The sequence below is a fragment of the Gymnoscopelus braueri genome (assembly GCF_963280865.1).
Source record: "Gymnoscopelus braueri genome assembly, chromosome: 10".
NCBI lineage: Eukaryota > Metazoa > Chordata > Actinopteri > Myctophiformes > Myctophidae > Gymnoscopelus > Gymnoscopelus braueri.
Window position 1 is genome coordinate 22304430 of NC_137611.1, and position 13781 is coordinate 22318210.

The 13781-nt window shown below is 42.0% G+C and overlaps 1 protein-coding gene across 2 annotated transcripts in view; it reads right to left on the reverse strand.

Annotated features, from left to right (window-relative positions):
• Positions 1-456: 456 nt before the first annotated feature.
• The window catches only part of LOC308094271 (polyamine-transporting ATPase 13A3-like), a 29222-nt gene continuing 15897 nt past the window's right edge, over positions 457-13781 (reverse strand). Inside the window, exons 16-33 of one of the 2 annotated variants that reach the window (XM_080440817.1) lie at positions 13582-13704; positions 13283-13300; positions 12990-13140; positions 12630-12750; positions 11771-11895; positions 11066-11232; positions 10062-10184; positions 9380-9459; positions 9090-9132; positions 8676-8785; positions 8448-8544; positions 7448-7520; positions 5433-5610; positions 4789-4973; positions 4020-4108; positions 3732-3812; positions 3194-3283; positions 457-2404 (exon numbers count right to left, since the gene is read on the reverse strand). In XM_080440817.1, coding sequence (XP_080296943.1) covers positions 2222-2404; positions 3194-3283; positions 3732-3812; positions 4020-4108; positions 4789-4973; positions 5433-5610; positions 7448-7520; positions 8448-8544; positions 8676-8785; positions 9090-9132; positions 9380-9459; positions 10062-10184; positions 11066-11232; positions 11771-11895; positions 12630-12750; positions 12990-13140; positions 13283-13300; positions 13582-13704 — 2037 coding nt within the window. In that variant the 3' untranslated portion in view covers positions 457-2221. The remainder of the gene's footprint in view (positions 2405-3193; positions 3284-3731; positions 3813-4019; positions 4109-4788; positions 4974-5432; positions 5611-7447; positions 7521-8447; positions 8545-8675; positions 8786-9089; positions 9133-9379; positions 9460-10061; positions 10185-11065; positions 11233-11770; positions 11896-12629; positions 12751-12989; positions 13141-13282; positions 13301-13581; positions 13705-13781) is intronic. The other variant, XM_080440818.1, reaches the window with a different exon arrangement.

Sequence of the window (13781 nt, forward strand, 5' to 3'; positions counted from 1 at the left end):
TTAAGCGCCCATATGCCAGGCAGCGAGGAGGCTGGGAGAGCCCATAATTGATCAGTGAGTGTAGACTGAAAAAGTGTGACCAGGGTCAGCCCCCCACGAAGAACGCAAGAGTGGCTTATTACAGATTTATTGAGAAATGTAATGGAAATTACACTGATTTATTGAGAAATGTAATGGAAGTTGTACAGAGCAAACACAGGGAAGTTTGTTGAAATAGTGGTGGATTTGAGTCTGTTGGATGGTAAGGAAACTTGAAAGAGATACCGTATTACAAAGTACCCTCATGAAACAAAGTTCTGTAATGTTTTTGCACTAACATTCCACTGCATATTATTACAGTTGCTTCTGTCTGTAAGATTTCCGAGGAAAAATACACATTATAATAATGAGATGAAGTTGAAACCGAACATAAAATTCTGTTCAATCAACTGTTATAAAGACACAGTATAAGATAAATCTTTTGAAAATGATTGCCTTTAATCAAAGCAGCATTACAGGTCATGTGCAATAGTTTAATGGTGTTAATTGGCATGATTTCAGTTTAGCAATCAATACACATGTTTAGTTGATACTGATTCACATTTTTATGCAAAGAAAGAACATTTTGCCGTTTTCTTTAAATATTATTTTCACTGGGAATATGGTTTGTTGGAACATTCTTTCTTATTCACACTCATGCGATCACACACACACACACACACACACACACACACACACACACACACACACACACGCACACACCAGTTTTGAGATTACAAAAGGTAATTGCGGAAATTCATCATTTTCTCTTCCATGGGAAGAAGCTCAGTCATCAGAATGCTAGGCCAGTTCTAATAGACAAGTACAAGAATAATGCCTTATTTATACACCATTGCACGATGGCGTCGCTTGTTGACAACAGAGCCTGAATCAAGCAGTTCTTTGATTCAAGCATAATTTTCATCATCGTGCAAAATGGCGTATGAATCGAGATTAAAATGGAACGTTTGCAGTTGCTGGAAACTATAAACAGTACCAGTCATGTTAAAAAACAACAACAACAACAAAGAAATACAAAAAGGTACAATTCCATCCTGCTCACAGATAAAAACACATTTGTTTTGCTCCTATATCGTCCTGAACAAGAGAACCTTCCCTTTCCTTTCTCTGAATAATTTTTAGCAGCAGTAATTAAGACACTGTGAAACACTGTTAGTGGAATACTGGTCAAACCTGTTTAGACTATCAGCCCGACCACTTTGAACCTGGTCAAACTCGTTCAGACTATCAGTCCAAAAGTAGTGAAAATACAAAATGTTTGCCGTGCAACACCACTGTACATTAAGTATAAAATAGGGATTAAGTGGTTAAACAGTTCATCAATCCCTCACAAACAGTGTTCATTTTGAGGTTAGTCTAACAATAATAAAGATATGATACAAATACTTCAAACATTTAAAATCTTATTACAATCACTATGCCCGGGTCTGATGGCATCATAATGTCAGGATCTGTTCCAAGGTCTAATTAATGCTTTGTTGCTCGATGGAAAAGTCTGATAGTCAACTGAAAAAAAGTGTAGAGTGACAGTGTCGTTTGACAAAGTATAAATTGGCTCAGGCAGCAAAACCTGCATGTTGTTCTTGTGGTCACAAAGTGAAATCACTCCAGGACATATATTTTCTTTCACAATTGACATACAGTGAATGTTTAAAGTATAGCGTTTCCATTCGTCGAATACCGTTTACATACAAGCAAAGTGTACAAACACTCAACCAGTCGAGTGTGAACACAGCCAAGCAGTCAAAGTTTCAGTAGTGTGATGCTAGTATCTTTAAGATCTAGTTATTGATACGAACGCTGAGTGATCGTGTTGTGACTTGAACACTGCTGCTCATGAATTGCATCATGGGAAATTAAGTACAGCAATTCTGTAAATGGAAGTTCAGAAAACGGAAGACAGCTTGTGCAGTTATCCACGTAGAATAAATCTGGAGCTTTGTTTGAGGCCCTGACTTGGTCAAAGTTCTTATTTGGTGCTTGGGGTCTGGTTGGCTCATGGTCCCAGGAACATCTACGCAAGATCAAGTTACTAGTCTCATCTGAAGTTAGTTGCCAAGGCCACAGTTTGTTAAGATCCCTGTGCTGATGGCTCCGCGTTATGAGGTTGGTAGACAATGTCTACATTCGGTTAAATGTGGTCAGTTCTGCGGCTCTATGAGCAGCCTTGTCTGCTCTGGGGTCACATGGGGACGGTGGCATTGGAGTGGGGTGTGCTGGCATAGGTGACAGTGGAAGGTTTGGGTGGCCAGTCGGGGTCGTCCTGCAGCTCCAGGGCCAGGTGCATGTAGCGCGTCCTTGGGGCTTTGTTTCTCTGGCAGAACAGCCAGGACAAGAAGGTTGAGCCCCAGCGATCATTAGCTGACTGGGAACATGAGAGATGATTTGAGATGATCAAATATCAATTCAATTACATTTGATGTGATTACTGTCTGCAAAACACTGGATTTTGTCTTAAGAGCAAAGTTCTCTGCAGTATTTTCCACTTTTTGGTGTGACAATTATTATGAATTAATGTTATGATGATGAAGTCATTATTGTTTACTGTACTGATGTTTACTTGTGACTTAATATATTACTTGGATGAGCTGTGTTTAAGTATGTTAACAACTGATGGTCCCTGCAATCTTTTAATTCTGCAAAAGTAATGTCATAAATCAAAATAATCCTGGAGAAGATGAACTATAGCTTTAATGGCAGCACAATGCCAAAAACAATTCGGATATGGCCTCAGGTAGCAAAAAAAACAGAGTTCAGTATTCAAAACTACTGCAACATGATGACTAAAGCCTCATTAATTTTCTACAGCACGATGGTGTCACTTGTCAAATAAGATTACTTCTTTCGGGCAAGCGATGCAATCGTACTACGGAGTATAAATTAAGCTCAATGATGGCATGATTAAATAGCATCATTGAGTACAGTTTCTTTATAACAGATTACTTCTAAGGATCACTATGTTTAACTGTTATTATTGATGAACAATATGACATTTAGACCCTCGAAAACAGGCATGAGGAAAACATTGGGACGCTAGAGATGACAAATGGCTCTTCTGAATGATTTGCAGGACAGTGTGATTAGATTTCAAATGGATCAGTCTAGGGAGTGACACGAAAACAACAATAGAGTTAAAGTGTAGGGGCTTCCCGACCTGAGGAGGTGTGTCAGGAGTGCCCCGCCCGGCACCCTGCTTGTCTCGGCTGAACACCAGCCTCCATAAGATGATGTCAAGGACCAACGTCTGATTTCAGCAGAAGTCAAGAGAGAGAAGACGGCGGTCCGTCATAAAACAGCAGCAGATGATCGGATTGCAGTTGCAGGCAAACAGACATGAACCGCCACCGGCCAGAAACAAACAGAAAACATAAAAATAAAACAACAATTCGGTTTGATTGGCTATTCAAAGGTGATTGGCACTGAAAAGGTATGAGCGATCACATTCTGTAAATGAAAGATTGACCATTGATTGATTGTAAATGAACGAATGATGATTGAACTGATTGAAGAGGAGAGAGCGGTCAATGACGCAGCACAGCGTAAAGCCTCACGAGGGTGTCGCTTGCCAAAAAGAACTGATCGACTACGAGCTAACAATATGTTGCGTTGCGACGCGTTGTTAGCTTGTAGATCAGCTATTTTCGCAAGCGATACCGTCAGACTACAGTGTGGAAATTAGGCTTACAGCATACCTCCAACATGAAGCACACGACCGCATTCACTATGACAATGATGACCAGCGTGACGCGCCAGTCATGGGGAACACACACGATCTGAGGGGAGGCAGAGCAGTGGGTTGAGGGGATGATGGTACCAAGCAATGTCACACTGTTCACTTCATGTGATTTCTCACAGACATCAATGTATTCACTGGTAGTGTGGGGGATATCTCAAATTCTCACTAAGATTATACTGCTACTGGGGGTGCAGTTAGTAAACTGCACAAAGGAACGTATGAGTGCAATGCAGTGCCAGTTTACCTCCAGGAAGTTGTCGATAGCAGGAACAGGAAACAGCATGATGAGGAAGAGGAAGACGTAGAGACACAGACAAGCCAGCATAAATGGCCCTTGTGAAATGAAAAAAAAAAAAGAGTTGAACTTGGTATTACTGCTATCTTTCCACTGTATAAGTAGATCACTGGTTCTCCACGTGGGGTCCAGGGACCTCCCCAGTTCTCCATGAGGGGGTTCCAGGGCATCTCCAGCTATATTATGATTTAATGATGATTGTTAGGAACCAAATCAAGGTTCAAGGTTCTTTATTGCTACATCTTGTGTACAGGTACGCCAACATTGCTTTTGTTCGTCTCCTCGGACATTGCAGCAGCATAGTAACATTACAACAACAATCATGACAGGAAAGAAAACAAAAGAAGAAGCAGGCATCTTGTACAGTACATATAATGGCGGTCAGTGTATAGTAGCAGCAAATAGAGCCAAAAAGAAACTGACTCCACACCTACAGTAACTGTAAACATTTTGTCAGCTTGTCAAATGCTGTGAAAGTGGCCTGTGTCTTTGTCTTAGCATGTCAAATGCTGTATATATAAATATGACACATATGGGTTCTGTAAGGGTCCATTTGGTTCCATTTGTACACTCAAATGGAACAGAGTTAAATTAAAAGGATTTCACAGGGTATACGAGGATCCCAGGGATAAAAATCAGGGTCCGTGGCCTAATGCCTATCAAACTGGGGGCGCTCAGAAAGCCAGCAATGTGCAGTCTTATCTTCGTAAAGACTTACAGTTCTTATAGCTTGGCTGTCGGAAGGGCTTCCCCTTGGAGAAGATAATGGCCACTGCCAGATACTGGAAGGAGGAGACGTAGAACAGAGTGGTGTTCTCGTAGTTCCTGATGTTCTTGTGGTCATGGGGGGAGGTCACGTTGATGTTGTGGTGGGACAGGCTAGTGTGAGAGACGTTACAAGCACTGTGTGTTTGAAAGAGAGAAAGTGAGGGGGGAGTGGAGAGAGACAGAGAGAGGGAGACATAGAGAGAGGGAGAGAGAGGAAGGGAAAGAGGGAGACATAGACAGAGAGGGGGGAGAGGAAGGGGGAGAGAGAGAGAGAGAGAGAGAGAGAGAGAGAGAGAGAGAGAGAGAGAGAGAGAGAGAGAGAGAGAGAGGGGAGGGAGGAAGGAGGGGAGACAGAAGAGATAGAGAGAGAGGGAGGGTGAGAGAAAGAGATAGAGTGAGGCAGGGAGATGGATAGATGAGGAGAGAAATGGAGAAATAGTGGAGAGAAATGTAATTAGAATGACCACATACATAGAAACAAGTTTTCACTGCGTACGGACATGGATGTAGCTGTACTGTATATAAACCACTTCCTTCAGTCCAAATTCTTCTCTCTCTCAAAGTTGAAAATACATCACAATAAACATCACTCACTCTGACTGGGACGTCCATATCTCATACCAGCTCTGGCGTCGGACCAGGAGGTAAGCCAGCACCTGGAAGACCAGACAGGTGATGATCTGGGTCAGAACTGAGAAGAGGAGCGGTCCAGAGATCAGACTGGACGGAGGCTGACGACGCACCAGCTCCTTCCAGGCCGGGTTCAGACTCACTAAACACACAGACAAACAGTTGCTATATTGAATATGGAATGAATCACTGGTTTCTTTCAAAACAGGCCTGAAAAAGCATCAATCAGAAAACTACGAGTGGAGTCAGATCATACACTGTCGCCATTTTTCCCTTTTCGCCTCTGTAAATATAACTATATGTATTTGTTGGTGACATGTATTGTTGTGTTAATATTCTATGCTCTGTTGTTGATGAATTGAATACATAGGACCATGGCAGGAATTTCACAGCGGCCGCGACGGCCATGGTACTCGTTGTCCCTCTGTTTGGCCGTGTGCCCCTTAAATAAATAGATGCCCTGCCTGCACTGCCCCACCTGATTTCACCATTTTCTTCTCAGCACTGTCTGTGGTTGAGGATGAGATTTTAAATTCTTGTTGGACAACATCAAGTGAAACGTCGCTGCGGAAATAATCGGCGGTAGGTTTGATTTCGAGGCTGATATGAATGACGCGCAGCATAAAATGCAGCGGAAGCTGCTTTTGGGGAGAGAGTGAGAGAGAGAGAAAGAGAGAGAAAGAGACGAGACCCTGTTAGTGCCCTGGTATTTGGATTTTGTGCCCTAAAAAATTTGACAAAACCAAAGGCCAAGTGGCCTTGACCCTAAAATGACGAAATTCCAGGCCTGCATAGGACCACAATGGAACAATGGTGGTCCTCAGTGCTATCCTTTTAGCCAAAATGTTTTACTGTACTCCTGTGCTGTTTAAATGTTTTGACTAATAAAGTATTCAATCAATCAATAAATGAATCAATATTAAAGGTAGGGTAAGTGATTTTCTTTGGTTACAATAAGTGTTAAATAGCTCTATATTCTGATAGTACTCATTGCTATAGAGTGTTTGTTCAGTAAAAGGAGTCTCCTTGTCTCTCCAGCTCTTTATAAAACAGAAAATGCATTTTCGTTTCAGTTTCAGTTTCATTTCCAATTTTATCCAATCAGGATAGAGAACTCAATCAGGATATAGATTAAACAAGTGAAATTGGAAGTGATGACACCAAGAAATGAGCAGGCAAAATTGGAACTGGAACACTATAAAAATGAAGCTTAAAAATGGGTACTTTCTCCTGATTGGCTGAGATTTTGACACCTACCGGAAAATGTATGTTCTGTTTATTAAAGAGCTGGAGAGACATGGAGACTCCTGTTACTGAACGAACACTCTATAGCAATGATTACTACCAGAATATAGTGCTTTAACCTTTTAACAAAATACTTTTTGTTTTAACCCAAAAATATCACTTACCCTACCTTTAACCACATGAACCCTAGCGTCCCTATTTCATGTCACAATAGCCAAACATAAGGCAAAAACGGGCAAACATTCCGAAAAAATAGCAGATAATCTTCCAGAATCAGTAGGATGCCCTGAAGAGAAGATTAAGTTTGGGTCGAGAAGGTCAAGGTCACAATTGAGGGACAGAGAGCAGTGGTTCTCTACATTGGGGTCCGGGTACCCCCAGGGGTCCTTGAAGGGGTTCCAGGAGGTCCCCAGCTACCCCAATGAACTCTTACAGGTCTGTAACTCTAACAAGAGTGTACAAATGGAACGATGACTTGATGTGTCTGTCACTGTCCAGTTTAGGGACAGCCCCATCTGTTGTTTATCAAATATTGCTGTGGAAACTGCAACTCACAACCCACACCCAGCTCGGCGCCTGGGTGTGGACTGTCCATTTGCAAACCACAGTTTTAGGATTCTGTTGCAAGTGGTTGCGTTGCGAATCACTTAAATGACCCCAAGTCTCTGAGGACTGAACTGAAATGCCATAGATAATAAAACAGTTTGTCAGGCCCAGGGAAGGTGTCCACTCACTTGTAAAGGCAATGATGAGAATGATGGCAATGTCGATGAAAAGGAACTGGAAATCTCCCAGGTTGCTGAGGATCTGTGGCAGTAGCAAGACATTTAAACAACACAGTGAGTGCATGCATTGTGAATCAATGTAGGGACACCCTTAACCACTTAAACCCTACCAGTGTCCCTACGATCTGGTGGTCATAGCTGAGTGGGTAGAGAGGCCGTCTGGGAATCATAAGGTCACTGGTTTGCCCCCCCCCCCCGTCCACCCAGTTGAAGTGTTAAAGTGTCCCTGAGCAAGAGACTTAACCATTAACTGCCACTATAATGGCAGCCACTGCTCCTAATACGGTAGTTAGAATGGGGAAAGGACAAATTCTACGTATGTGCAAATGTACTGTAGCAAATACGCCATATACTGTAACATATAAAGGGGACACACACAGTTATTATTATACTATCAGTGACAATTAAATAAAATAATTAAGGAAATTGGGCTACCATCATACTGTTGAAGATCTGATTGAGAGATGCCTGTTAATCCTGTTAGCTGATTGATTAGGACATGGGGAGCATCTTGGGTTAATTGCTATTATACTGTGGTTGGTTGATTCAAATGGAATGGGGAGAGGTTGACACTTTGCCTCTCCATTGATTTATGTTGTTGGTTTGGTTTTTGAGTTGTATTTTATCCAGTTGCAAAAGCAAATACCACTTTTTTGTCCTGGCCTGCTGGATCAAATTTAAAAAAAACATATTTTCTCTGCCAGCTTGCCAATTTCTGGTTTGTTTTTGCCGTTTTACTGACTTTGTGTCAATCTACACTCCCACTTTGTGACACAGACATTATGCTCCTTTGCTAGTTACACATGTAGTCACAAATATTATCTCACACATACTATAACATCTTACTGCCTCCAACTCCCTCTCAAACACATTGCTACCAAATATGTGTTGAGTGAAACGGCATGTCTCAGTGACAGTGACAAATAAGCAGAAACGGTGCTGGACTTACAGAGTAGAGCAGCGTCACTGAGAGGTACTGGATAATGCTGTAGAGAGCCATGAACTTGAACACGCAGAATGACGTGATGAGAGCCGCTCGACCCTCCCTGTGGACCCACAAGTTTGTTATTGTATGGTGGAAATGTATTACCATATTACCATGGATAGTATACCACTATCAACAAAACACATTGGGGGATTTGAGCGATCCGATTTATAATCCACTGTACTGAGCTACCTGATGAGGTTGGGGACACAGGAGATGTTTGGGGTGGTGGAGGTGAAGGGTGAGGCCACCGATGCCTCGAGCTCTGACAGAGAAATTCCACTGTGGGCTCTCTTCAGGGCCTGAGAGGAGCGAGAGAGGGAGAGGGAGACACAGAGAATGACAGAGAGACAGGTAGAGCGATAGAGAGACAGAGCGAGACAAAGATAGAGAGAGAGAGAGAGAGGGAGAGACAGACAGAGAGACAAGACAGACAGACAGACAGACAGACAGACAGACAGACAGACAGCAGTGCAGGGACAGAGATTAAACAAAGCCAATATCAAAGCCAACCATCTAGGATGATAGACTTACATGTATGAGGGATGTGATGTGATAATGTTTACATATATATTATATTATTATTACAAGCCAATCGATACTTACGCCACAGTCATTAGCACCATCACCACACATTCCAACAGTGTAGCTATAATGTGAAGAAAGTGTGTCAAACATTTAATATACAATCTTTAATTATATAATCTGTGACATTTTCACACTTAAAATAACACACAGATAACATTATTTAACCACTTTCATCCTGACATCCCTATTATACATTTCTAAAATGTCAAAAGTTTGAAAAATAGCTATAACCTATCTACAAGCTTTCAGTCATTTTAGTAGGACGATTTATACAATCTGCAAAACCATCAAGATGTTGAGAGACTCACTCCACATTCTGCAGGATCTCCACCAGTTGAGTCTTCTGGTCCGGAGCCATGCGGGCAAACACTGTGGCTCTCAGCACCAGCTACACCGCCCCCATGTGGACAGAATCACAACAACAACATACCATATCCTGGTAAGGAATACTAGATCAGAAGACAAACTCACCAAACTTCAGCATGTCCTATGGAGGAAATAAATTCATTGTATACATTATGGTAGTGTTGGAATGTGTACAGTATGTTGCATGACAAGGGCCATCTCCAAAACATAAACCCTTGCTTAAGCTACAGTATCAATATTACCTTTAAATGTATTTATCTGTGTAGATAGCTAAGTAAATGTATTTATTTATTTATCTATCTATTTGTTTTTCTAATAATAAAGGCATGGCTTCCATGTGGATCTTTGACTTCAGTGGCCAGTTTATAACATCAGTACTCTGATGTCAGTCACCTCCATATTTGGGCAAAGTTTCAGCCCAATCGGACCTCCTTTGACTTCCAGTATAACATTTAAGTTTTAAAAAGTGTAATATTTCAAAAGGTATACAGCATTATATGAAAATATGATCAGTGCAGTGGTTTGCAAGATTAGCTGCACATGCAGACACACACACACACACACACACACACACAGAGCCCGGTCGTAGGAGTGTTGCCGTAAAAATACAGACAAAACCACTACCTTCTGTAACAGTTGTGGGAGGTGCTCAGTGATGACAGCGAAGGCCTTGCCGGTGACAGCAAAGTGGTAACTCTGGTCTTGTCCATTCCCATGGAAACCATCCTCAAGGTCCAACTCCACCGTCTGGAGGAAGAGCGGAGAGACAAAGTCACATCAACATCTGTGTGTTAAAACAGTGGTTCCCAAACCTTTTAGCTCGAGACCCAAAAGAGAAATTAAATTTCTTAGATTTTTGGTATTTATTTATGAAATTAGTTTAGAAAAATGTCTGAATTTGTTTTTAATTCAGGAAGATTTTAGATTATTTTGGGGAAGAATTGAAATTATTAAAAACTAAATATAAGAAATGAAAAATAAAAATAACACTAAAATCCGGACACCAGAATGCTGCTCCCTCCCATCGTGTGTAACGTTTCAAGCCGGGAGGCTCTTCCTCAGACCTTACTCAGGTCTGGTACGGTCTTAGGAAGAGCCTCCCGGCTCGAAACGTTACCACCAATAAAGAAAAAACCCACGATGGGAGCAGCATTCTGGTGCGGATATTATTGTACGTTGATATTTACTCGCGACCCATAAAAATGGACTTGCGACCCACTGTTTGGGAGGCGGTGTGTTAAAAGAATGCGAGGTGGAGAAATAGTAAACTGGGTCATAGGTGTGGGTTCTGAAATAACCCTGTAGTCTCTGAATGGTCGGCCTAACAAAATTATTATCATTAAATTCTTTATTAACCCAGGAAGTTACAGACAAAATGTATGTTTCTGACAATGTACAAACATTTAACTTTTTACAAACATTTAGCAAATAAGGTCAGGGCTATGCCTGTTCTACAGTATATATTCCTACTAATGAAGCAGACAACTTACAATGACATCACAACTGGTCAGAAGCAGACCGCTCGTAATGACATCATTGTTAGTGGATATTTATCTGAATATCCACCGCCTTTTAAAATGTCCAAGAGCAGACCAGGTCTATTTGCCTCCATGCTGTTTCCGGCTCACCTGACTGTTCTTATCAGGGAGGTGGGCAGGGTTCTCGTTGTAATGCCAGGTGATGCCAGCAGGCTGCATGTCTTTGGGGAGAAACGCGTCTGCCATGATGACCCTCTCATGTGGACAAATCATCCCGCAATCTCTAGCTACTGATATAGCTGTCAACATATTGTCACCTAGCGGAGAAATGAGGAAAGAGGGTGCAAAACAGGGAAAAGCGTTATTTGCTGGATTGCATGGCTTACACACGCATGCACATGCACACGCACACACACACACACATTTGTAGTTATTGCCCTTTCTGAAGAAAATGTTGGAATTCGGAAGGAGTATGGACCGCGCTTAACTCCCCATTTTTCACCACAGTTTGAACATTCACCTCTTCTTCATACTCTACCTCACCCCCAGCACTCCTCGTTCCTTTTGTCCCTTCTTATTGGCATTTTCTTTGATAGATGTTAGTTATACTATGCAGTGTATGTTGGTTATTGTTCACATATTATGTTAATCAGATAGCATGCTGTTGAGATAGATAGGTTTGATGTTTACCTGGTGTCCTAGAAACTTTGTAGCACTTCATTGTTTTTCTTGGTCGTTTGTTGACTAGGGTTCATACCATTTACTCTGATCTTGCAAGTCTAAATTGTAAAGTGTTATTGTATACTCTATAGACCCTGATACACAGTTGATAAGAGTCCTCTAGGTCCAAGCTACCTGTAACCATCAAGGTACGGATGTTAGCTTGTCGTAGTTCCTGTAAAACCCCAGCAGTCTCTTCTTTCAGTTTGTTTTGCATGATGATCAGGCCGAGGAACTCCATGTTGGTCTCTAATACGTCTCTGCGAGGAACAAACCAAAGGTTTCATCAGCATCACGTCACACACAGAAGAAAATACACAATCTGAACCAAGGTAGAGACAAAGGGTACATTTTGAATATGAACGTATCCCTGTAAAATACAGGAACTAATTAAATTGGACATTGTTTGTAATGGGGTAATGGTGGCTCAGGAGGCACAGCGACTGTTTGGGAGCTGCAAGATTCTCCGTTCGATCCCTGGCTCCTCCTAGTACCGTGTCTAAGTGTCCTTTAGTATGCAGCATTGCATGGTTTCCTACCACTGTGTGTGTATGTGTGTGTGTGTGTGTGTGTGTGTGTGTGTGTGTGTGTGTGTGTGTGTGTGTGTGTGTGTGTGTGTGTGTGTGTGTGTGTGTGTGTGTGTGTGTGTGTGTGTGTGTTGTGTGTGTGTGTGTGTGTGTGTGTGTGTGTGTGTGTGTGTGTGTGTGTGTGTGTGTGTGTGTGAGAGAGTGAATGTTCCACCCATTGAAAGTGGGTGTAACATTTATCCAAAGTGCTTTGGATAAAGGTGCTGTTGAAGTCAATTTACCATTCACAAAACACAACTTATATTTTGTCATTTAATTCATTGGTTCTCAAAGGACCCCCTCAAGGACCCCCAAAGGTCCTTGAGGGGGTTTCAGGTTCCAAGTGTGTTGATCAGTGTCTGATGTGAGGGGTAAAGAGGTGCATTCTCCAGTGAAAGACTGCAGAGCGATATCAGTGGCCAATGTACCTGTTAAGGCTCTGGACTTTGTGCCAGGAGAGTTTGGATTCCAGCTGTCGATGTGCCAGGGCAATGACCCTGAAGCCCTGGCCTGTGTAGTGTTCCAGAGTCTCGGCAAAACTGTCTGGGACTGCAAAGAGTCAGATAGAGAAAGGGTTGCAGGGTGGTAGAAAGGTACTAAAACCTAGGTTAATTATCAATATGGTCTGATCAACCTAGAAGGGAAGAGATAACGATTGACATGAACCACATTCAAAACTAATTTTCATTTATTTTGTAAAAATGTATGTGTTTTTGGCCATTTTAATGTACCAAATGAAGGAGGAGATTTTCCAAACTAAACATCACACTGTTTATTCAAGCTCTGACCTGTGTCTTCTCTGCAGAGGCTGGCCACAACCTCTGGTGCCCCCTTGAGGTAGGCGTTCATGCGTTTCTCCCCCAGCCTCCTGACCACAACACTCATCCTCTGGAGGGCCGAGGAGAACGGGAACTGACGCACGATACCGATCTCAAACAACTGAGGAGCAAGAAGGCGTTACATACATACATGGTCAACTACCTGTGATACAAAGTTAAGACATTATTGTATCACTGTGTCCTTCACAACTACAATGGGGACATTCTCTGTGAAGAGAAAAAAAGCAAAAGATGTTACTTACTGATAATTCAGACAGCTCCTGAAAAGAAATAGGGAGGGGACCATATTATTGTAATTCAATGCAGTGTCTACAGCAGGGTTTGGGCAACCACCTCATTTGATCAACCAGGTGATCAGATTGGGCAATTGAGGTGATCAAGTGAGGTGATCAAGTGAGCTAACCAAATGACTACTTGCCCGAAAAGGTTCCCTACCACAGGTCCAGTATCTTATACACAATGAATAATGCAATCGTTGTTACAGACTTGAAGAATTTAAAAAAAGACCATCACAAAATAATGTGACACAGAAAGCTATTACCATGTTCTGCGATTGTCTGACGTTTTGGTGGGCTTCAGGGAGGACCTGCTTTGGGGGACGCACAACTGTAGGCATTATGGGATTATGCAGAGCAGTCTCCTCCTCTGTGGATTCCTCTAGGATCTATACAAAAACAAACAAAAAAAACATCAGTACCACTACCTAAATTTAATTATTATTGGATAATGTTAGGCATGCAC